Source organism: Aphelocoma coerulescens, chromosome 7 (assembly GCF_041296385.1).
Source record: "Aphelocoma coerulescens isolate FSJ_1873_10779 chromosome 7, UR_Acoe_1.0, whole genome shotgun sequence".
Classification (NCBI taxonomy): domain Eukaryota; kingdom Metazoa; phylum Chordata; class Aves; order Passeriformes; family Corvidae; genus Aphelocoma; species Aphelocoma coerulescens.
The window spans coordinates 28,798,300-28,824,701 of NC_091021.1; the positions used below are offsets into that span (position 1 = coordinate 28,798,300).

Here is a 26,402-nt window from a genome sequence, read left to right on the forward strand (position 1 = left end):
AACTGTATCAACAGGATTGTTTATTAAATTCTGGTCTGGTTGCAAGGGGGCAACCCCACTGAGACCCTTTGGTGTAGAAACACGAAACAAACCCCGTGGATTTTCTCACGTTGCTGAGAATTGTATCTCGCCTGCAGGTTGCCCTTGAGGATCATACACAGGTGTTATCAGGGTCTGAGCCCAATTACAAGGGCAGAGCAGGACACTGGAAACTGCACATCTGTGGGTCACAGATGGAGCTCGTGTGGCCTCTGCTACTAACTGAGAGCCACTCTTCAAAGCCAGGGTCTCCAGCAAGCTACATATACAGCTCTGTTTCCATCACAGTAAGGTTTCTGTGCTTGTTAAATGTGAACCTTTGAGCCTTTTCAACTTAATCCTCTTCCAAGTGTATTAGGTTTTTGCAGAGATTTTTGAAATGGCAAGGTTTCCTGAATTTCTGATCTGTTGGTGCGTAACCCTTACCATAATTCGGGGCCCTGCCAACCTGGAATCTGAATAAAAGCAGCGAGAAAGCACCTTTGCTATCAGGATTTTTCAACTGTAAATTGGTGGGAGTTGATCTTTGTGAAAACAGCACTAGCTTCATGTATTTAGCAGGGAACACACCTCAAGCAAAGGAAATACCAGCTGCAGGGCTGGTGGTGCAGGGTTATGGATATGGGAACAGCCTGATGATAGAAACTGGTTTGTTGGTCTCTAGCAGAAACAAGCAAAGAGACATTTTGAAAGCAAAGGTTTCACAGGAGCTGTCCCTGAAGCTCTCTTGAAACTGTGGTTAGGGAAAATGCCTCTCTGTTGCCACCACAAACAGAAACCAGAGGAGGTGAGAGCATCCTGGAAGATGCCAGCAGCTTTCTTCCTGGGTTTTGTTCAAGCATCCATGCATAGTTCAGAGTTAACAAACCTTCTTGCCTGTATTTCATGTTCCCTAACTTTTCAATCAAAGAACAACCCAGCCTTCGAAAACAAATCCAAGGACTATTATCCTTTGAAGAAAGGATGATCTTGTTCAGCAACCATTTACAACCAAAAAAAAAAAAAAATTACATTTTGATTGTTATGGTAAAGAGAAGGACAGAGGCAAAAAGTCATAGCTGTTTTGCTTTGTTCCTTAGGGATAAGGGACTGTGCACATTTGGCTTTAAATAAATAATAACAGCAACTTCCCAATGGCCTTTAATCTCCCAGCTTCAAGAGTTTCTGAACTAGCTAAAGGTTACTTTCTTGCTAAGGGCTTTTGTCTCACTCCAACCTAGATCTTTGTGACAAAACTCAAGTTATTTAGTGGAAGGGAGGAAGGATGCATTAGTGAGTGCATTGTCTCTTGGCTGAGGTTTAGGTTTATTTGAATTTATTATTTCTAATGTAATCAACTGATTGCTTATTGACCATTTTATTTTAAACGTGGTCAAGGACTGCAGTCTACAGTCAGTCAATCTATCTGCTCCCACCCCTCTATGTGACCATGTCCCAGCATTCTCTCTGTTGTCTATCATCAAGCCATACTTGTTTCCCAGCTCAGAGCTGTAGAACACTGCAAAGATCCCACCTGCACAGCACGGTGGGAGTGAGACTGTGTGTGCTCTCTCTTGTTCATAACACTGAGCAGCTCCCTGACTACACACACCTTTCTCTTCTCAGCCATCACTAACCAGCTATTCTTCTTTCAGCTCAACTTCAGCCTGCACTTAACCATTAACTCTGTCTATCTGTACCTAAAAATTATTTGAAATTGAACATTCAATTATTACAGATCTTAAACATGCAGAACAAGGCTGCTATTTGATTTCTGTTTCAGAAATGATAAAGCACTCCAGCATCACACTCTTGTTCTCTCCAGCAGCAGCTGAGCCACTAAACTGATGACACGAGGATTAACCAGACAGTCTAGCAAGTCATTGGTAGAAAGGGCTGTTTGTGGGGTGCATGAACTGCAGTCTGAACCCATTTGATGTGCAGCTGTGTCACAGTCATTGCTCATTAGCAATCTCTTCCTCTTGCAGTGTAAGCTTCCAAAATGCTCTCCTTCATTTTCATGGAGATGTCTGCCGTCACTTTCAACTGCAACTGCACCCACCACGTTTGTTTTGTGAGACTGTGGTAAAACCTGAATAAGATGAGGCCCAAAAGGTATTTTCTGCAGCTCTTCTGCCTTGGGTGTTGCACAGTCCTGGGTTAGTAATGTGCAGCCCCCTGGTTCACAGCCAACTTCCCTTCTCTTCCTCTTGCATGAGGTGTTTGTCTTCTGCTCTGCACCAGTGCTGCTGGAATCTGCCTGCCCTGACACACTTGTCTCCTGACACTTGAGGTAGGCAGACACTGCTTCATTCAGGTACTGAAGATTGATTTCATGGGATGTTGCCTCAACCTAAGAAAACACCCAGAATATATTCAGTTAAAAGCAGACATGTTTCAATTCAGCCTTGTGTGATTATCTTCTATGAATTACTTTTGCTATGTGAAGGGACGGAACTTAAAATTCTTTTTCTCAAAGCAGCATAAAGACTCAGGGGGAGCTAAGCAAAATGTCATTAATTCTTTGTTATTGCTGCTATAATGAGAGCAGTAGAGGGCTTACCTCCGTGGGATTTAGCCAGAGATCTCCATCACTGGGCTTTTCTGCTGATTTTATGGCGCATACCAGCGTTCGAGTTATTGCCTCTTCTACACGGGCTTCATGATCTGCATCCTGCCTCAAGAGAACAGAAGGTTTTAGGAGATAGATTAGCTCACAATTCTCTGCAGAAAGATGAAAGATCTTAGGAAGAACATGGATGGCCTTAGTTTGGAAGCCACACTCATGTATGTGAAGTCAGTGAAAGGTTTCAGACTCTCTTCCTGTGTACAGCCCCCACACGGGTGACAGCACAGGCTTTGGTGTGGCTGCTCATCTGAAAAAGGATTTGCATAAATAGTATGTGCATATAATCTTTTCCCTTATTAGTGTTTTGTTAATTTAATCTGGTGCTTGAAATTACAGTGCAATATTAGCATTTAATTAATGTATGCATTTAAACAGCTCTTTAGGACTAGAAGAGCCATATAAGTACATAGCACATTTTTATATCTACATATTATGTCTAATTTAAGTAATTAAAACACACAGGATGTTATAGCAAGGCAGCAGCTATCTAGGGGCCATGCAAGCACAAAAGTGAGTATTAAGGAAATTTAGGAAATATTTTATCATGTAACAGCTGACAAACTGCTGCACTCTTGAACATCACCAGAAGGAAAACCATGTTTCCTCTGAAAGCTCTCCTGCAAAACTAAAAACTAACTTGATAACAGGCTCTTTGTTTCAGGCCTTCACTTCCTGCATCATTCCCCTTGGACAGCTGGATACTAATTAGGTTAGGACAGCACAACAAATATAGGATCTTTTTTAGCTTTCTGTCCCATTTGAGCTTCTTGTACATGGAAGGGAAGGGTATGTGGAAGGAATGGTAGGTTCTCCTAACTGGACGGGTGGTTTGGTTATCTCAATGACAAGTACCTAGAAGTGGATACATAAATTTGCTTTAATTGAGATGCTTAGATGTATTAGCTTTGGAGGAAAGATGCAACCTGGTCAACCCACAGCCCTTATCAGTCTAACAGTGGATCCAGGGAACCTGTCAAGCAAACCACACATCTGGCTAGTACGAGTGCTAAAGGCAGCAGTTTGTCCTGGAACCCTAAGCAGAATTTGGGATAGCAGCAGGGGGAAGTGCTCTTGGCATTTTGTGGCTTTGGATGCTTGTCTTTTTAATGGCCTTGTGTAAAAAGCCACCAAAATACAGAGTTTGGTATCTACATGTGGAAATTATTTAAGATGTTGCATTCTTGATATTCAGCTGGATAACAGGGCTGTACTGATTGCATGACAGTATGTTAGAAAGCAAGGAATACTTTTGGGTAGCTCACATCCAGCTGAAAACAAATTAAATCTCTACTCTAACTCTTGCCAATATAATTAATGGTTTCACTGGGACTGTAATTGTTGGTGTGATTCACATCTGTCAATATGAAAGCAGCTGGTAACAGCTGCGAGCAAGAACTGCTTGGTTTGGTAATGGAAATGTTCTCAGAATTGTCCTTTAGAATCCATGTCAGAATTTATTTTTATAGATGGATTGCCCAACACCTAACAAACAATGCCACATCATCAGCTGTAGGGATGATTTCTGTAAGGAACTTTCACCTGGGCTGCAATAGCCACACTTGCTTAGGGCAGATACCAATATTTGGGGTGTGTCACTCATTAGCCAGATCCAGCAAACACTCCTCTGGTTGTGATGCCACACAAGCACTGACTCTCACTGTCACCAAACAGGATCTTGGTGACTTCTGCAAGACCTCTGTGAGAGGAAAGGCCATAGAGTTTTGCTCCATTGGTTTGTTTTCCTTGCAACATGTACCAGCTAGAAATGCTCAGGCCCCACCCCAGCACCTGGGAGCCACCAGCCAAGCTGATCCCATCACGGCCTGCTCCTCCAGAGGGGGACAACTTGTGGGGCACAGCTTAGGGCACAAGTGTGTGTGGTGACATCAGAGCCTTTCCAAGCCCAGGGCACACAGCCAGTTCCTCTGAATTACCTCAAAGGCTTAAATTCAAGGCAGGCTTAAGTGGCTGCTCTACAATATAGTTGGTGCTTTCTCTGGCAGTGGAAACAGCCTGACTGCACTTAGGGCTATGTAAGAGCCTGGTCTGGGCTGTCAGCCTGCTGTCCTTGCTAAATACATAAGTTTCATCTGGAAAATTTCTCCATGAGGGAAACACTCGAGTTCCTTTGCTCTGCAAATGCTTGGTTTGATGTTGGTATGAGAACTGCCTCGTGTGGTCTTGGAACAGCAGCTGAATGCATGTGTTCTTTCCCCTACAGATTTCCAGTCTAATATAGCTTTCAGAAGTAGGAAAGAAAAAAAAAAAAAAAAGCCAGTGCGTATTTTACTGAGGCAGCTTTCACAGGCCATTTCAAAAATTTAATATTAACCTAGGATTAATAATAAAGTAATTTGAATCAGAAAACCTTCTGGAGTATTGAGATGATCTAGTGGAAGATGTCCCTGCTCACTGCAGGGTGGTTGCACTAGACAACCTTTAAAGGTCCCTTCCAACCCAAACTATTCCATGATTCTATGATATCCCTGGAACCATCCCATATATACTGGTTAACATGAGCAAGAAGAATCAAAGCCTGCGGAGAAGAAAATTAATTAAATACTTGAGGAAATCCAACTTCAGGCAAATCAAAACTATCACAGAGGAATGAAAATTCAAAAATGCTCTTCCCCTCCCTTCCTATCACATTAATCTGATTTAAATTCTAATTTAGCTTTGCACATAAGCTTGTCCTTGAGGTGAAGTTGATGGTTTTTTGTTCTCTATTCAGCACAAAGCTGGATAGACCTTATGAAACTGGACATGAAAAGCTTAGCTTGTGTTAATTGTTTACCTGATTGAAGTAAACTTGAAAGGGGATTTCTGCTGAACTGAGGCTTCAGATCTGGAACCTTGAAAGGTTCTTCAGGGAGAAAATGTATCCATAAGGGCTCTTCCCTCCTCAGCCTCTCAACACAACACACCCAATAGGACTGAACCTGGCAGGCAAGGGACAGAAATCCCTTGGAAGTGCTACATCCCCATGACATTAAAAGGAAAATACCAGTTCAATCCAAGAGTTTATGCTGACAGTGACAGGATCAATGGACTCCACATAGTGCCACCAGTGCCTTGGAACGAGCAGGACCTGGAATTGGAGACATTACATTAGGGTACAAGCAGAAGCCTGAAGAAAGATAAGGTGTTTTAATTTAGGTGATGTGGGGTGCAGAGACAGAACTGAGGCAAGGACACAGGAGTGAGGAGTGATATTCATTTCTCTCTTTTAAAGAGCCTTTTCTCAAGACTTAAATGCCCACTCTATCAGTACTATCACATAAGAAATGGACATGATCCAGGACTGCCTTTCATCCCAACTCCTTCCCATATAGTCCCAAGGAGGACTATAATCTTTAACTGCTGTAGGTAAGCAAAGTCCAGCAGTACAGAGGGGTGCACCTGGTGTTGCAGTACATCAGCCCTTTAGAGAGAGTCTCATCCAAGCAGACTTTTGTAGACCCTCCAACTGAGCAGACTTCCCAGTTCCTTTAGGACTGCCAGCTGGTTTCTCCAAAAAGCAGGTATCCCTATGCTCATCTAGGTGACTAGGTGACAAAACATAGCTTTAATTCTGGTAAATAATCACCAGTATTAAATTTGTCACTTTTAGTAGACAAGCTTTTAAAAGAAAATATCATGGTTTCTGGGCCAATCTACTTTAGATCAGAGCTTTATAACAATATCAGGATGATAGCTGTGACATAAAATTGATTTCAACCCATGGTTTTTATGGTACAAGATATTGATGTTGTTTTGATGATAGAGGACAAGCTTTGCAGATTACTGAACATTAGATTAACATGGAGCTATCAAGAAAAGCATGAAAGATATTTTTTGACAAGTTACAAAAATGGTCAGAGACAGATAAAAATATACACTTCACAATGGAGAAAATGAAGCAATGATCTGTATCTGAATTGCAGACAATTCTTTCTCTTGGTAGACACAAATTACTTAGAAGAATGTTCTGCTACCCAGATAGCCCTGTGCTTCATTATATCAAAACACGGCTAATGAGAAAATGTCTGTGGAGGAAACAATGGCACCAGTCCTGCAAACACTTACAGGACACTTGGAACACTCATTTTTTGGGCCAGATGACAAAATGTTCTCCACAGGCTTCAATTTAAGTCAAACAAAAAAAAAGCACTGGCTCTCCAAAGGTCAAAAACATTTGGAAATTATTCTTTTATCCGGTACAGCATACAGAACAGAAAAGGAAGTCAGTCAGTGGAGAGTCATTATTTTAAAAATATCACTAGTTAGTCCTGACATATACGTGCATGAAACCCTACAGACTGCAGCCAAATCATGTTTTCTACGCTGAACAAGTTTCAAAATTTTGGTTTTATCACTGAAACATCCACTTTAAATGAACAGCGCAGTTGCATTAACAGCAACGAGTTTATCTGTAAGGAAGTGTTTGCCTAAGTTTCACTGTCTGCAAAATCATACAACCCACCCCCCGAATGCTCATCTGCTCTATAGGGGATCTTACACTGAATGCTGCTAAAGAATCTGGGTGCCCTCCAAGTGACTGGGTGTAATGATGAACCCTGGAAAACTTGGTTTTACAGCAGAAGAAAGCAGAGCTCCCATAAGCGGCCGTTTGCAACAACAGGATCCTTCCTGTGAGACTTGTGTGGGAACAGTGAGCTTCCAACATGCTGGAGAAGGGGATGAAGACACTGGGGAATTGGTGCAGAGGGACTGCAAGGGAACAAGAGCAAGAGACAAATTCAGGGAAGTGTATAAATGTTTCAGTAAGAGATGCTGCCTGGAAAACCAAGATGGAAATTAGGCATGGAACGTGCTGGCTCCACACGACTCACATGCAAAACAGAGACAGAATTGCTTTGGAGAGAGGAGGTACAGCCAGGAGGAAAATACAATCCCCCCAACTTGTCCTGGTCTTTTCAAACCAAAGAGGAGGAACTTGGTCCTTTAGGGACTAATCAGATTTCCCTTGCCAGCAGGTTAAGGGTAATAACTGCAAAACTGTGTCTTTCTGCAGCTGGCACTGTTTTCTGATGCAATTTATAGAAGACCTACAGAGCTGTGACTCGAATTGGCAAAAGAGGTTCCATAAAGACACTTGCTCTCCCTCTTTTATTGCTGAACAAGCTTATGCTTGTTAAAATAAGGATTTATAGCAACAAGAAGTTTGAAAATTATCAAAAAGCAAAAGGACTTAAACTTTAAGGAAGATGAAGAAATTAAAAAAGGTAGTTAAAACAAAAAAATACAGCTGGCAAGGGAGCAGAACTAACAAAAGACCGAAAAAAAATGCCACCAGAAAGAGGTAGGATTCTTCTACGTTTACAAACTAGTATTCTTCTAGATTTTCAAATTAGAAGCAAATACACCCACAACAAAATGAAAACAAACAAAAAACCCACCACCGCCGCCTCTAACGATCAATTCCATCAATTCCACAATAAAATAAAGCAGACTTCCATATGTTTATGAATATGGGACACAGATTTAGCTACATTCCTATAGGAAATGTGAAAGTAAGCCACAGTGAAACAACATACACATATGCAGCAAACATTTTACAGGGAAAATGTAAAGTTCAGTAACAAAACAGAACTACTCCAAGCTAAGAGATAATCTTGTGCTTGCCTGCTTTCTAGAGAACATATCTAACTTTATTTGTGCTGGGAAGATACTAATCTAAACAGTAACCAATCAGATAATTTTAATATTTAGGCTAGTGACAGCCAAATATAGCAAATGAAGTTAAAGTAGGACAGAAATCCCAGAAAAGATAAAATGAAATGCTGTAATGGGAGGAAAGAAACCAAAGGAACAGTTGGGAGAGCAAGTGGAGCAATGCTGAAGACTTGTAGGGCACAGAGAACAGAGCAGGTTTGAATTCTCAGTGGACATTATTAACTTGATACAGTGCAAAGGTAGGGCAAAGGTGGAATTGCTTCAAAAAGAGAGCATACCCTGAAGTGAAATATTACACCAAGAAATTTCTGCTCATTAGAAAAAGATGTTTAGGTAAATGCACACAAAAAGGAAGCCAGTGTGATGGGAAGATAAAGACGTGGGGCTACAGGGGGACCCAAGGAAATCCCAGAAGTGTTTGCAACCATGGAAATGGAAAATGAAATAGATGCAGGCATAGTCAATTCTGTGGGAACACCACCTGAGGACTCTGTGTGAGCACTGCTGCCCCAGCCTCTGCCTCATCCCAGCTGGTGCCTGGCTGCCCTGGTGCTTGGAAAGTGCTTCTCATCCTGCCTTCCTCCTCCCTCCTGGTGTCTTCCCAGCTACTGAAATGGAGCTCCAAGGGCCACTGGAATCAGAAATATGGGCACAGCCCTGGAGAAAAGCACAGTGAAAAGGGAGGGAGTGGGGCTGTATCAGGCCATGTCCATAGTGACCCAGGCGAGAGGAATGAGGGAAGCTCAGGGAAGAGGTGGAGAAATAGTCAGGAACTTGCAGCTTTGACCTTTGATCTGACTGGCTTTTGGGGCATTCATGGGGTTCTCCATACGTGTTGCAGGTTGAACAGTGTTTTTATTACCAATCCTAGCATAAATTCAGCTCCTGGACTCTTCTGTTTCTTCTGTGATGGAGATGATAGTTCTGGTATCTTGAGGTTGGGCTGTTTGCCTTCTCTATGGGTTGACTTGGGGCCAGCTCTACAGTCTCCCACATGAAAACTCTTTATTCCTTCCCCAGAACAGAATTATCAGCTATCTACTGTGCATAATGCTGTGACCAACTCTGAATTCTCTTTTACTAAAATCACTTAAACTCTTCTCCAAAAAAGTAGGATTTTTTTACTGTAACCTCTTTTAAAAAGTCTTTTTTATACTTAAAGCTGGAATATTACACTGCCTTTGAATTACTGTATTTCTTGACTTACTAAAACACTTTTCTTTGGTATCAATTATATTCTTCTTGGCTATCCAGACTGTCTGTTCTGCTATTCCCCACTTTAAGCCCAATCTGATGTTCTCACACCCTTTCTTTAAAGGCAGCACACAGGGAAATCCCTCTCTGACTTCATGAAGATTTTTTCTTGCTCAGGGTTGGGTTAGAGGTCAGAGGTTTGCCCGTGCTGTTGGGAGCTCTGGTGCTGAGCAGGATCCCGTGGTGTATTAGATTCTGCAGCAGGAGCACAGAAAGAGAAAATCCTGCAGCTAAACACAGGAACTGAGTGACAACTGTATTTGTGGACACACAAATGTGTTTCTTTAGACTTTGAGAAGCAGATAAGCAGAAGCAGGGGAGGGGAGCTTCTGAGCAGCAGACCATGGTGAGAACCAGCAAGCAGTAATGTTGATCTTTTTCTGCAATCGTTTTTTCCCGTCCAGTGACAATATTTTTCAAGGCCAGAGGGGGAGCATCCTTCTCAGACTCCATGTGCCTCTTAGACTAGCTCAGTTAGGCCTTTCCTTGACTTCTGCACTGCAGCTCCTCTGGCTCCAGGCTGCACAGGGCCAGGACACAGGGCAGGTGAGCGCTGCCTCTAACAGCACCTGGGGTAGCATGAGGGGGAATGGGATTGGTCATGGGAGCCCAGGGTGCCAGCTGCTTGCTCTCCACTAGGAGGGCAGGTGTGTGGAGCCTTATGTGTCTACCGTCAGATAAATTCAGATGTACTTTCTAGTCTTCCTACCATTGTCTAGTTATGTGGCTATGGATTAACAGGGAGATGGATTAAGAGCAATTACATTAGTGAGCAGGAAGGAAGCCAGAAACCAGTGAGAAGTGGGGCAGAGGAAAGAATGATCAATGATTTTATACTTGTACAGCATCTCAGTTTTTTGTAGCCTTTTCAGGTGGTGTTCACCTCTCCTATTTTTAATCATCAAAAAAGTTAAGCATCTATGTGCATAGGCTCCTTCTATAGCCTGTGCTGAAGGACAAGGTGGAATGAATATTCCTGCAGGACTGTAATTGTGTAAGACAGGAAGGATGCACTGCCTTGTTGAGGTGCCAGGTGCCACCGATAGCAGATAGGACACCTGTCCTGAACAGGGTTTAAGCTGAGGGTGACAGATCCCTAACTCTCATATCACTTGTCCCAGAGTGTTGGTAGAAGATACTAAAACAGGTAAGTTTTGTCCCATTTGTGGTCTTTTAGGGAGTATTTGTATATTTGAGAAAAGAGTCAAGGTGTTACTAGAAATGCTACTCCATACTTAGTCCTCAGTCTTGCAACCATCACGTAGGTGACCAGGTCCAAACATTTAGAAAGAACCCTACATTTGTATGAGACAACTTGAGTTTGTAACCTTGTGGATATAGTGATGCACTGCTGCAAGCCCTTCAACTGCTCAGCTGCCTATTCGAATAAACTTGACATCTAAATGTTTTCATAATTTGTTTCAGAACAGATCACTAATGTATAACCAGAAGTTCTGTTAAGACCTCTGTCAAAATGCAGCTGACAGCCATTGGTCAGGTACAGGATGAAACCTTAAAAAACCTGAAGTCTCACTCAGTTACCAAAATTCATAACAGAGGTTCACCTCTGAACAATACAGTGGAAGGGCACAAAGGATCTAACTGAAGTACACTCCGTGCACTGGCACAGTGTTACATGAAGGAATTCTGCTTTCAGGCAGACAGGGTGTAGAAAAATGGCTGGTAGCAAACATCGACCAGAAGGTGGCATTAGACACATTAAGTTTTTGATATTCAAAGCTGCACTCACCCTACATGCAGCTGCTCTCCTGAATACCTAAGAACACCTCTGTCTTTGTTTTTTCAGCCCTTTATTGTTACAATAATCCAAAATGCTCTGCATACCCTCTGGGAATGAGTGGAGATGCTACATATTATCAAAAAATAAAGATGCCTACAAATTCTTCAGTAATTGGGCTAATTCTATGTGAAAACCACTGTTAAGCACATATCAAGACTTTATTTAGGAATCCTCTCCCTTGTTAATAAAGGAGTTTTTCTAGGTCATTCCTTTCCTCTGCATCAAACAGCAGCAGTTCCCAGCCACTTGCCCCATAAGCTTCAGGATGAGATGCTGGCAAGCACCACACAGAAGGCACTGATAAAATGGATGAAGGCAACACCTCACTGCTCCGTCACTGCTTCTACATTACTTTGCCCCCCCAAGAAATCCAAACAGTATCTCCTTCATGGCAATGCAGACAAATTGCATTACTGAGCTGGCTCAAGATCTTTATTCCCAGCAAGATTAATGTGTAATTGCTTTAAGCCTAATTAAAATTAAGATCATATTAAAGGTTCACTACTACACTTGATCATCGCAAAGGAGATTATAAATTCAAATAGTATTGGGGATCAGGGATAATGCAGCACTGAATGGATGTGGCATTTTTATCAATCGTAAAAATGTGTTCTTTGTGCTTTAAATTACTGACTGCTGCAACCTTACAAAGTGCTGAATGTGAAACTGATGTTTTGCTTTAGGAGTATGAGCTAATGTAGTGCAAACAGTGAAGGCTGATCACAGATTCCCCGTTTGCATCTACACCAACTGCAGAGCATACACTTCCAGTTGATGGGTATCATCCTCTTGTTGGAAGCTACTATCCTGCCCCACCCTGCCTCCTCAAAATTAACTTGATTAGCAAAAATCCATTCTTTAAATTGTTGAAGGCAGCTGGGTTTGCCAGTTAAGGACAGGGGAATGCTTGTACACCTTGTTGAGCTGGCAGGTCAGACGAGGTGACAATATCTAGTAGGAGAATGGCAAAAGGGCTCCAGAAGCAGCAACTCCACTGTCAGAGCAATGACCATGGCAAGGTTCCTTCGGAAGGGCCTGACAGTTTGAGATGCGCAGCAGTGCGTTACAAGGACGTGCACGGCTGAACAAATGAAAAAGGGTAATTCAGACTCCAAATACAGACCTTGTTGATTAAATAAAGAAGGACACTGTTTACAGCAGGAGACTGGGAATCAAGAGTCCTGAGCCCTGCTCTCACTCTGCTGCTGACTGCCTGTGTGACCGTAAGCCAGGCACTTACAGTTCAACCTTCTCAGTAAAGCAGGATTAATATCCTCACAGCCCTGTAAAGCACCATGAAACCGCTGGATGGTGTGCACTCTAAATGCAGGTATCATCATTAAAGTATTTATTAAAGCAACACATGAAGGCTATTCACTATATGAGTTCCTTTGTTAGCTCTACATACTCATTAACCAAATACATTTTGTGGAACATACTGCTGCCAGAGTAGACAGGTCAGAGTTCAAGAAAGTTCTGAAGTAGACAGATTTGAGGTGGTTGCAAGAAAGGTGGTTCAGGAATGGAATCAGGCAGCTGATTGAACTAGCTCTCTAAATGTCTGCAGTTTTTGTACAAAAAATTCTGGGCAAATAACTGTCAGCAGAGAAAGTTCCTGTGCTGAGAGAAATCTATGAAGTCTGAATGTGGAGTAAAGGAAGAGGAAAGTTCCACAGTCAATTTGTTAAGATTTCCTAGCCCTTAATTAGCCAGTTAAATAGAACATTAAGTAATGTAAAGCTCGTATATAAATGGTACCTGTCCTGGACTGAGTGTAACAACATGGGCTGTTGAGTTCCTAAACTCAGGAAAGCGTTTCAGATCAGGGTTGGCAATGTTGACTTTGCTGAATATGCTGGATTCCTCATAAGGGATCCTGGTAGGATAAAGGAAACTGGTATCACCAGGTGGGAAGAGGTGCCATCTCTTCCTGAAAATAGAGAGAAGATAAAAATGTATTCAGTGCATGTCACTTGCAGCAAAGAACTAAAGGCAGTAGCAAGGTTTTCAATAAAACATAAATGTGCCTTGCTGTGTGAATCTCCTACGCAGTGAGAACACAGCCAGTGCTTACAGGCTGTCTCCTGAAAGTGTTTTTAAAATATTCTACTTTTTAATTTTTTAACTGAAAAGATTTACAGCTTCTCACCAATCATTTTTAAAAGGCAGATAAAATAAAATTTTAAAAAACTCTCCCATCTGGTTTCTCCTTCGTCCTTTTAACATGCAGCATTTACAGATGCTCAGAGCATTAAAAATTGCTCTATAAACTAGAGGAAATAGTTTTGTTACAGACAATGTATTTTTGTTCACTGAATAAAAAGCTTTCAAAATCTGTATTTGTTTTGAAAGGAGGGCATTGTGTGCTTAGGATGGCAACAGTAAAAGGGTATAGACATTATCTTCTGTTTCCTGCAGTACTTACATGGCTGTCAGTCATGAACCCCCATTCTTAGTAAAAATCATGCCAAAGATGGCATAAATAAAAACCAGACACATCCCTAGACATAAGCATCCTTAAACATCTGTATTTTTTTGTCAGTTCCACATGATGAAAATGTGGCTTCTTGTGCATTTAAGAACTTACTGGTGTGACTAAATGCCAGATGGAGCAGGACAGGGTTGTTCTGCTCATGAGGGCACTCATATGCCAGGTTGCTCTCTGCATGCCTGAAGAAGCACATGAATGCACCACAGTGCAAGGCCAAGCAGAGCTGAGACCAGACTTTGTCCTCAGGAGCTAATGTCTCTATTTCACTTACGCAGACCAGATCAAAGAGAAAAAAAAGAATATGGCAGAACTGGTGGTGCCAGTTTTATGGGTATTATAAATTAAATATCTTAGCAGGTACATATGGTATTCAGAAATATAAATTTTATATGGCAGTACTTTAGGTGATAGAAATAACCAGGAGGAATACACAAAGAGAGAATTTATTACATTTTAGAGGTGCCAGACAAACAGTATGACATGACCACGGTAAAAAAAAAGTAAAGGCAGCACTTTACAGCACAGCTGTGTAGCTCTTCTCTTTGTTTTGGACTCTAGCAAGGGCTTTTCTTTGTGTCCTTTCCCTTGGCACTCACTTCTTGCATTTTGTCTACTGCTTCTGGTTGTCAGTTCTAAGTCACAGATCTGAAAATGGGAGCAAAGCAACCAAATGGCACAAAACCAGAAAAGACAGGAACAGAAGAGATAGGAATAGCAGGATAGTCAGAACTACAGAGACCAGCAAGTGCCATAGGCTGCTGATATTTCTTGGTAAATACCAAAGCAACTGCTGGATGCAAGCACAAAACCACTTCTCCCAAAATGCAAGCCTTATTGCACTTTATTTTGCCCTCCAAGCTAGATCCTCTGAGGGGGCAGAGAACGACTAGATTAGGAGGCTCAGGGTTAATCCTGCAGGCTCACAATGAAGCAATATCATAAAGCAAAAAATTAAGAAGCCTGAGGGATGCAAGGAGGAAATTCAAGATAGCAACAAAGGGCTAAGGAGTTGTCCCTGGCTTTCCTGAAAAGGCAAATCTATTTAAGTTTAGCATAAGCTTATATTCTGTTACAAAGCCTGTCTTGTTTGTGAGTCTCAAAAGGGAATCTTTTTGCTCTGAAGAAGCACAGGATTCACAAGCTTGTGGAAGTGTGCAATCTATTTAAAGGCTTTGTTCTGAAGAGGAAAACAACTTTGTCTTTTCAGGCTGTGCAAAGGCTTTGGAATTCTTTCCCTGAGAGGAGCAAGGATTTTGCTCTATTTGAGGGGGAGGAAGTGCCTTAGGAAGGTGGACAAAACTGCTACGTGATGCTGGAACTCTGGCTCGCGTTCAGCATCTGAAGGTAGAGATCAAAGAGGCTTGGCAGGTATTGCGTCTGCTACATCACTGTACTTATTTAGTACACCCGGTATTTAAGTGGATCCTTAGAAGATATTTAGGCATTTAAGTCTCATGGTTTTCAATGAGATTTCTGGCTCCTGAACACACTGAAGTGTCTGGACTTCAATGCACAATGCTTACTGATGTGATGTGAAGTCTACAGGACTGGCTGCAGCACAGCAGTGCTGAGGGAGGCTTCCAGAGTGTCTCTGCTGCAGATCCACCCAAGGACCTCAAGGCTGCTTACAAACATGAATGAAAACCCTGAAGAGAGTTACCCTTCTTAGGGATGATGACCAATTCATTTACCTCAGGCCTTAAAGCCAGTCAGCATGTGGCACTGCCCAGTTAGAAGGCAACACATCTGACTTCCAATCTGCACTTTAATCACACCACCACCACCACGATTTTACTGTTCTATAAAATGTCAGCATAATTAATCCCATTGAAAATCCACTAGCAAATTACTCCTTCCACTCTATACTATCAAACCTAAAAAGTGTGTGCAACTTGTTCTGTTACTCTAGCACTACTCTAGCAATAATATATAACAAGCCAAAAACAAAAAAACAAACACCAGCCCTGAGGCCAATATGCAAGGAAAGGAGAAAAAAAAAGAATAGAAAAAAAAAAGATGGCATGCAAACAGGAAGAAAGATACAGCAACAGCCACATGCTCCCAAATGAGTTTGGAGCCTCAAATGTCCCTTTCAACTTTGCTCACAGCTGGTTGCTTCCATCCTGATGGTCCCCTTTTAAATTAATTCTAGCAGGCTATTAGAGGCTCTTGCACAGAGAATATTGTAAAAGTCTAAAGTAGTTTATTTCTATTTTGTTTTGGGGGTTTTTATTTTTAACTCTTTTATCTCCTAATTCCAAATTCCTGAATTCATAACTACTTGGAAGATTAAAGTGTTTATAATTGGACCATATAACACACAGACCAGAAAATAAAATTGTGTTAACTCCATGACCCAGTCAAACCAATGCCCTGAAGTTCTGCCATTTCCTGTAGAACAGTTATGATGGTCTTCAATCATCAAGAACTCAAAAAACTAAAATAATAAGGACCTAGAATTAATACTACAAAAATCCAAAACTAACTTAATGCACAGTATCAAGTTAGTATATCTCCCCTGTATTTGCTGTATATATGTGCACTTGTTACCTTCCTTGTACTTGTAACACTAAGTTGCAGCCGTAGGAGTCCAAATGGCAGGGGGTGTTTGCTCCTTTAGAACCAATCCACAGTGTGCTCTCTTTTCCACTTCTTCCAGGAAAACCAAAGTCAGACCACCTTACATCCTACAGCAACAAAAAGGTTATTTATGTAAGCTGTTGAACTGATTCCCATCCTATCCTTAGTTCTGAAAGTCTCCTGTCTTCTTCCACTGCTCAGTCACTCTTTATCCACTGCAGCTGTTTTTCCTTGGTTGGGTTCTAGAGCATGCATTGTCTGTTCCCCTTCCTCCAAAATTCTCATCCCCGCCTTTCATATCACTCAACTTACTCCTTTGCTCTACAGAAGTACTGCCAAATTCTCATGGCCACATGGGGCTTCTTTTCCTTTTCAAACACTCTGTTTTATCTTTCTCCGCTCTTAACCATCCACCCAAGCTCAGGATTGCTTTTAGAAAAATTCTTATATATGGCATTTAAAAAGAGAATGAAAGGAAAGAAAAAAAATCCCTATTCCCTTTTCAAACAATTGATAATGCATGTGGAATTTTTGCTCTCTCTTTGCTTCTATCTCAGCTTTCTCCACATAGCCTGGGAACACAGAATTTACCCCATCTGTGACCCAGTGTTATGCTGGGATTTTGAAGTTTCTATTATTTTATGGGCACATTTGCAACTGCAAAGGCAGTGAACTTAAAACAACTCGATGACAGGGTGAGAAAGGGCAGAACAGGTGTGCATGTATTATGAACACAGTCCTGGATCTTCCCAGTCCATTGATCCTCCCACAAGCAATCCCTTGGGGATGACAGCTGGAAAGAGGCACAGTGAGGTATTTTTCAGACAGTCCAAGGGTTTTGCAGAATGGTTCTGTATAGCTTGGATAAAGCTTTCCCTCATGTATCTACAGCTCACCCTGCCACCTGCAGGGCCTGATCATTTGTTTATTGGAAAGCACTTGAGGAATACTGGCCAGAGATACTGGTGCCTTTTGGCTGGAGCCCCAGACTGAGCCCTAGGAAACAGAGATTAAATTTCTGGCTTCCTGATGGTCTTGGGCAAATTGCTTCATCTCTGAGTTTTTATTTTCCCCATCTTGAAAAGGAAGATATAGGTATTTGTTCCATTTCAGTTAAGCACTCTGGGGTCATTCACATCCCCAAACTTTAGTAACCTAATTTAAGCTTGGCTCCTGCTCTAGTCAAAGCACTCTCAATCATGCCTTGGAAAAGCCTCTCTCTTTCTGCTGTCTATAAAGAGAAAATAGGAGTCTAGGAGTCCTAATTAAAGTATGTAAGCTTGCTACTTGCAGACAGGTGGATGACTATCCTTTTTTAAGATCTATGGATGAGGAAAACTACAGCTAAACATTATAAGGATGACTTCACCATGACTCTGTATCAGGAAACCCTCAAAATGAGTGATAGCCTTCTCAAAAATTAGGTGTTGCTAAAGATTCTGAATTTCAGAGTTATTGATTTTAAAGATACCATTTGAAAAAATATGCAGAAGAGTAATACAAACATTTGTCAAAGACAGCAAAGGATCCAAAAGAAAAAGTTGCTCCTATAGATTTCAGCAGGCATAAAATTTGAAATTCAATACAACTATTTCAGTGAAAAAGTTAAGCGTAACACCATTTCTACACTTTAATCTCACACCTAAATAGTTTTTATATTTTGTTACAATTTAAGTGAAAAGAAAGCACACATAATCAATATTAGATTTAAAAGAACTTTTTGAAAATGCTGCTGCTGTAGTAAATAGTTGAAGCGATTATGGGTAAAATAGTTTTTAACCAATGAAGTGAAAAGGAACCAGTAGTATTACTGAAATCTTGTCACACTGGGTTCCTTTTCTACAATAAAAAGCCACAGTAAGAAGAAATGCACTAAAAGGTGTTCCAACCATAACAGATGGCACATTACTTGTGATATATATTTATTTCATTTGCTGCTTATAATGAAGTTAATCTGTACCCGTATGTCACTTTAAAAGGTCTCATTTCTATTTAAACCTCATGCATGTATCTTGCTCCTGATTTATATCTCAAATTCTGTAATGAAATATCAACTGAACAAAAAATGTAAGATGCTAGATATTGCTCATAGATTAGAATAATGGAATCATTACCTTAGCCCACACAACTGTAAATGATAAACAGCACAATCTAAATTTCAAACAACTTCTAAATGGCCCTATTAATCACTATAAATAACAGTGCAGTTGGCCTTCTTTTCCCCTTCAAATAACCTTACGTAAATCTAAATAAAATCTAGAAAGAAAAAAAGGAGTTATCATCAAATTCACACAAGAATGGAAGAGAATTTCTACAAAGAATTCTCTTGGCTGTATAAATGGTGTAGCTGTGTTACAAAAGCCATATGACTCTGGAACTGACGGATGCCTTTCTCTCCCATGCTTGTGAAAATGGCAGATGACACACACCATATTTGCTTGCATAACACCACCAATTTTTTCCTTCCCAGATTCTGCTTTTCAAAAAAATCCATGGCATAACTATTACGTGTCTATTCTAAAACTGCAGTACAATCTGCCACGTGTTAGGTCAGGTGATCAGGTTGTGGCATGACACCTGCACAGAAATGCAACTCCTGGAGCCTCAACTTTGTTCTTGAATGGGGGCAAGGGAAAGAAGGTGGTAGGAAAATGGTTGTTTCCTTCAAGTGTGTTTTTATTGACCGAAGGAACCAGCAGGCTATTCAGGTCTTCTGAGCTGCTACTGGCTTGTGCCAGAAGACACACAGAAATGCTGTCTGTGGAGGCAGAAAAAGAGAAGACCAAGACAGGACCACAGATAGAGAAAGTTATGCAAAGATCTGGTGAAGCTTGAAACATCCCTGGAACTCCCAGCTTAGTTCAAACAACACAAACCAGCCCAAGGTTATGTGATCCTGGTTATGTTTCAGTGTGCTCAGGAAGGGAAGGGGGAAAGAAAGGTAAGATGATCTCTGTGTCCAGTCCTTACCTTCTGACCCAAAGAACAACAGGAAAGTCTGAAAGTCTGAAAAAAGACTGATCACTGAAAACCACCAATTTTACTGGCACAAAAGAATAAAATACATATAAGGAGCATGGGAAATGCTTTCTGAGGAAATAATTAATTTGAGGGGGCTTATCAGTTCATACTCGTTGTCATCCCAGTGATACAGTGATTTTGCAGGGAGTTACGATTCCATTTTCACCTTTCAAAGTATAGAAATGAATAAGGCTTTACTTACTCTTTATATCTTTTGAAGAAGTACACCTTTTGTATCGCTATCCTTAAGTTTGCCCACTTACAATTTGCAAGGAGAAATAGCAGGAATGTAGACGAAGCAAGACATTGAAATAGCAGATAGGTACAGAGAAAATTAAAGGAAATACCTTGGGTAGTTGTCCTACTATGTATGGTAATTACCACAGATGATGTACTTCTGTGGGCAGGTTACTTCCTGTATTTTACTGCCTCCACAGAAGCTCTCCTCCTCACAAACAGTTAATCTAATGATATTAAGGGAAGGAGACGTGCTACTTAAAAAAATGAGCCACAAGGCAAAACATGGAGCAAAGCCATGTTACAGCCTTGTTACTACAAGGGAATACATGCCATCAATCCTCCCTCCTGAGTGGAGCTGTTAATTTGGGAACCATTTGGGTGCAAGGTGGATCTGGCCTAAGTGGGAAAGAGAGTGCTGCCAACCTGGTAGTTCTTTTTGTCATTTGGGGTGTTGTTTCTCAACTTATAAGGAGGCCCAGAATTTTAGATGGCTGCCACTTGGCAGATTTCAGTTAGCCTGAGAGCCAGTAGCTTTTATTTCAATATTTTAAAGTAAGTGGCCAAAGGAGCAGAAAGGGATAGCAGTAGAGGTTTCAGAAGCTACATCAGATAATTTGCAATGGTTCAACTAAGAAGAGATAATATTAATGTTTTACCTGGAAAATTTCTGGCTTGTCTTCAAATATTCTGGCAATGTATTTGTAGTCAGCATAAGCCCAGTATTTGGAGTAATCATAACAACTGAATGGTCCAGAGAGACAAGAAGGCTGCCCACAACTCCAAGCCAAAAACTCCTCAAGTGTAGCTTCCACGTAGCTACAACTGGTTTCAAACTGGGGAACTAGAGCAACAAAAGAAAAGTCAAGTATTACATGAGCACTGAGCATAGAACCAGTAAAAATGTTAATACACAGTTTCTCTCTTGGCTCTGGTTAAATGCAACATGAGATATGAAGTCAGGCTAGGTAGCTTGACTCTGGTCAATAAAATGGTTCTCATGACCTAACTCATAAGTAAAGTCTGAGACTATTGCTTTTTCATTAAGGTTTAATTGAATGGCTGTTACCTTGAACTTGCTGTGAGACAAAAGCAGACCAATACTTAAGTGTTATTCTTCAGCACAGTAACTCAGTAACACACCCAAGGTCGCTAAACAACTTTGCTTCATCTCCCTTCCTAAGTGTGAGTTGCAAATGTGCACGTCAAGTATTTATGTATCCTTTATTTTGTCTCCATAGATTTATGCAGTTGGACATGTTCATCTTACCCTTTCCCTAAAGCAATAACCAAACCAGTGTGGTCATGCATAGAAAGCGAGTTATGGAACCACACACATGCTGCCAATGATCCACCTAAAATGCTGTGTGCCCTTATTTTTCATTTGGGACTGACAAAAGCATATTGCAGTGTTCCTTGGCACACACGAGAAGTGTTTACCAGCAGGGTTTTGCTCCCAGCATGCCTTAGTCAGGCTGACTGATAAAGCCTTTCAGCTCAAGGTCAGGTCACTTGGAAGGTCTGCAAGATAATCCACATCACAGTATGCCATCACCTTCAATGCTCCCACTACAGTATACTTTAATTGCTGTTAATCAGATATCTTCATTTCCCGCCATCACTAATCATGCCATCTTCAAAGAGATTTCTCCAGTATTTAAAAAAATATGACTTTACTGTAACTACTACTGGGGAAAAATTACTGCAGCCTGCATGAATGACAATGACAGAGCTGCAATTTAACCTTGTGTAACTTGCATAGAGCTGCACAGAAATGGGATCCTTATCCTTTCACTGTTGCGCAGCAGCAGCTCTTCGTTCTTTACCACTTTCATTTTGTTACTGCAGCAGTTCTCACAGAGTCTCATATAGGTTTTACAAACCTTTATCACTATTATTTTGCTATTTTCCATTGTGGTAGCATAGGTAGTGGTTTCCTTCCCATGGCTACCAAATCATTAACTAAAAGTATCAGATAAGCCTCGTTGTTTAGCAGTCTGTAACCTGGGTCTGTGCAGTGGAAGAGCTCCCTACCTAAGGACTGCACACAAGACATATAAATCACTTGCAATTCACAAAATCACAACCAAAACCCTCTGTACTGGATCCCATATCTGTGTTGCAGTCCCTCTCCTGATACCCAGTTATTAATGCAATGTATATAATTTTACTAAAAGGTGGTCTGACAGGAAAATTAGACAAAAGATACAAGCACTACTAAGGGTGCTTCAATATCTGTATTACTTTCAGGAGAAAAAAGAGTACTTAGGACACAGCCTGTTTTCCAAGACAACTCAGAAGCAAATGTTTCAAAGGCAAGAAATATACTCCTTCTACCTCACAGCATATTTCACTCAGAGTTTCATTTAAAAAAAAATTCAACTATGAAAGGCAAGTCTATCTTGTAGAATACAATCTCCTCAGGGCAGGGTTCTTGGTTTGATTTATACCTTGTTCAGTACCAAGGTGTGGGTATTTATTGAAAAATAAATAGTAAAAAAAAAAAACATATTTGGGCAATCTAGACAGTTTGCTTAGATGGGTTTGTAGGCTGCAACAAGGGTGAAAATGTTGGAAACAAGCAACTGAAAGCAAGAACATTATTAACCAGTTTGCTAATACTTAATGACTAAAAGCTGAGGGTGTTTTGTAATTGACAAATTGCAGATTAAGCCATGCAAGTCTAAAGTAGGCTGCTAGTTCTGTCTGATGACATGGTACCTGAAGGCATAACAGTCCTCCTCTCTCCCCTAATCCCACAGATTGAAACTGGAGGGAAGGAGAGGGGGGAAAAAGCGGGCTTTGGAGAAGCAACTCTCCCCCTTAATTAAGGTCTGGTTCTGACAGTTGCCAAAATCTGTTTGTCTCAGAGTATTTGCAATGTGTACTAAGGAAAATGTAGGAAAAAAAGGTGTAATAGCCTTGGAAAACACCTAAACCTCCATTAGGAATGCAAGTGAAATGTCTCCTTCATTTCTTTAAGGAAAACCAAACCGCTATTCACAGCTGCTGGGGAATTAAACAAATAATCCAAGCAAGGAACAGCCATTTCATACTATAACAAAGCACAGGCATACTCACAAACAAAAAAACCTGGCCATGCACATCCAACCCCAATAACCACTTCAGATCTCAGCTTTATGCAACATTTAATCAGTGTACAGTATTTGTACTGTATTTTCAGCCTCCTATTCAGCTACTGATTCTATAGCCACCTTTGCAGTCTCTCTCTGTATCAAACCTCAGAGACCTCAATTCTTTTGCTGTCCTTAATGGTAAAACCTCTTGGCAAGATGGTCAAGTTACAGCCCTTTCCTATGCAACTGCGTATCTGACAGCATCAGCTCTATCCAGCATCAGTAAGAGAAACATCCTCCAGAGATCTTGTGACTCAGAAACTGATCAGCATGACAACTCCTTGTTCCCTCCAGCTTCTTCACAGTAACCTCATTGTTGATTCATTTCACTATGCAACTACTGAAAATGGTCAAAACAAGAAATGGCTGCATATAGAAGTCAGTTTTGTGGAAGCTTTCTTCTTTGTGCTGGTGTGCTCCAGGTAGCTATCAGACAGAAGGACTATAATGCTGCATTTTCTCTGTCAGGAACAAGACTTCTGTAGCTTTGGCCTATCCTTTATCCCACATCAGAAAAATAAATCTTTTAGTGTGGCTGGAACCAGATGGGTAGGGATTTCCTGATTAATAGCACCTTCATTGTTCTTGTAATGAACTCTGGTACTCTCTTTGAAGGTATCTTTGTCAATGCTTAGCCCTCTGATCGTATTTTTTTCCCCTTCTTATGGACATAAACTGTTTAACTTGTGTAATCAGACAGAATACTATCAAACACACATTTAGATACAAATAATATACCGAGTAATACTGCTAGCTCTCACATTTTTCCATGTTTCAAATGCGCCATCCACATGCCTCAGGAAGTTACAAACTAGTAAGAAAAGTAAATACAAAATCCATGCAACTCCCACCAAATTGCCCCATTTACAATTCTCACTTTTGTTCATTAAGGAATTTTAGCTTGGGAAACCCATCCAGGCTGCAGATGTGGCACTAGAGAAAGATGAGGAGTTGCTGTGTAAGAGGTCTCAATTAATTTTGAGTCTTCCAGATGAACCTCACAGCTCAAAAAACCCGAGAAACTCTGAAGCTGCCATTTTAGAGTGTCACCAAAATATGCCTTTAAGCAGGAGAGTGGATTTTTTCTTCTACATTTCCAACTCTGTAGCAGGAGTGTTCCCACCTAGTCTTAAGGCAATAAACCTATTGTGAACATGGAAGGAATATTCAGAGAGAGATCAATGCAATTTTAGTTGTATTCTAAAATACAAGTTCTGTTCTCTCTCTAACCACATGACTGGCTCCGTTTCACCTAGGAAAGTTAGCAGGAACAATAAGAAAGAGAGGCCCTCATTAAGAGTAGTTTTAAGCATGCAAGAGTAGTAGTAGTTTTAAGCATGCAACCACCTTCCAAATGACAGTGGCCCATGGAATGTATTACATTATTTCAGACTCTGAGATGGCTTGGATAATGGCTTCATTAATATATTCTTACATTGCAAATTTTTTATAGCATCACAGGTCTCATTCAGTTACAATATAACCCCTGAAGGCTGTACCCAGCTCCTTGAAGACACTTCTAGCCCACATTACATATAATGGAGGATCCTGGAGACAAACTGATTGCTGCATAGGGATAAATGCCTTTAGGAAAAAGCAAAATGCAGATGGATGCTTCAAGATATAAATTCCAATTTAAATCCACTCTGTATCTCTAGTGATGACAAGTTATTGTTAAGTGATGACTCATATCTACTTAGTTGGTAGCATCAATCTGTGACTCAGCTACAAAATACTCCATCAGTCCCATCAAAAACTCTGCCAGTTGGCACATCCATCTGGCTCTCAAAAAGTGCCTACTAACTAATGGAGAGCAGGACCACAATTATTCTTTTACCTGGTAGGCCTTGCATGTTACAACTGAGATATATTAACAAGGTATCAAGGAAAGTGTCATTCATATATATATATATATACACACACATACATACATACATACATATATATATATATATATATGCTACACCTTCTCTGTTAGCACTGGGATGCATTTCACACATAGTGCAAGAACTGGATGGTACCTCTCTGAACTACAGAGATATTGCTATGAAGATATGTACCAAGGTTTTAATTCTACACCTCAGTTTTGCCATCTGTAGAAAGTGAGTAAATAATATCTATTCCCTAATCCATGCTGGTAAAATGCTTTGAAATCCTAACATGCCAAGCATTTTCCCTCTAACACTTCTGTTTCATCACTTCTCTTGCAAAAATTGAACATGAAATAACATGGTTGTGATGCTGTGAAGAAAGCAAATTTCACAGTGTTAAGTAAGATAGCATGATGTAATCCTACCACTTTCACTGGAACTGGCAGATCCTCATCTGGAGTCTTTGTGCAGACTCTACATTCCAAGAAAGAGAAAGTCCAACTGAAAAAGGTTAGAAGACTACAGAAAGAATAGCTGGGTGGGGTCTAAAAGACCATGATGTATCAAATATTTTTAAAGTGGATTTTTCTGGCCGAAGGGTTAAAAAAAATCCTGAATGTAGTCAAGATACTTTTCAGGCAAAAGGGAGAAAGTGCATGGCAAAATGTATTTTGGTATGTCTTTGGGACATACAAAGCAAGGATGTAAAGGGCAGGAATAAAGCAGTGCATAACCTTTCAAGGGCATAGCAGATCGCCACCTTGGAACATGTTTCTTGTACCTTCCCTCCATGGTATGAAACTCAGTCTGTCCATGGACACACTAGTGTGTGGCTACAGACGGAGATGAAGTTGTAGTATTTAAAATCAAGTTGGAAAATTGTCTTTCTCCCATGGCACGTGAGGTTTAGCAGTGAAATTATTGCACTGGTGTCAAATGATTTTCTTCATGCTTTATACTTCCATCATGACTTTCATCACAGGACCTTTAAGTACTGAAAACCACCTAAGTCTTAAAAACCTCTGGAGGAAGGTGAGAATTACCACCATTACAGAAAAACAAAACAAAACAAAACAAATCAGGCTAATTATTTAGCTAATTCCTTAACAGTCAGGCTAATGGATATGGAAGCTCAACTCACGTGAACAATCTAATCATGTGTAAGACCAGGACCACACACACACAACAAAGCAAGGAAGGAAAACTGAGAGGCTTGATTCTTAGATGCTGGTGTTACCCACCAGACTTCCTCCTAAGAATAAACACATGAGAAAGACAAGGGAGACTTCCACTGCTGGCCAAATCCCATGTCCTAAAAAAAGCCTGCAACAAAAAGCAACACATTAGAGAAAGAACAGTTATAATGAACAGGCAGGTAATTGCAGGACCTAAAAAAGAGACTTGTGACATTAATGCCTGTCCACCTCATTCTCACCTAAATTCACTGTCTTCAGGCCAAGCCTAAACTGGACTGTCCTTCCCTCCAACACAGCAGAAAGGTGTTTCACATTCCAGTGCAGGGCTGGCCAGTCACCAACCATGTTACAGAAGACTGCAGGTTGCTGTAGAGACATCACAATTTCCTTGGTTTTCTCAGGAGTAAATGGTTTGACATCTTCACCTATGTAAAGAAAAAAAAAACAGATGGAGAGAAATGATTTATCATACATGAAGTGTTACCTACCAT

At 40.8% G+C, this 26,402-nt stretch overlaps 1 protein-coding gene across 1 annotated transcript; it reads right to left on the reverse strand.

Annotated features, from left to right (window-relative positions):
* Positions 1-26,402, reverse strand: HSPBAP1 (HSPB1 associated protein 1). The gene is given in 8 exon segments (XM_069021068.1): positions 1-2,371; positions 2,582-2,692; positions 5,652-5,735; positions 13,137-13,308; positions 16,420-16,556; positions 20,367-20,551; positions 26,151-26,352; positions 26,355-26,402. Coding segments are annotated over 8 exon segments (1,488 nt in total). The 3' UTR covers positions 1-1,822.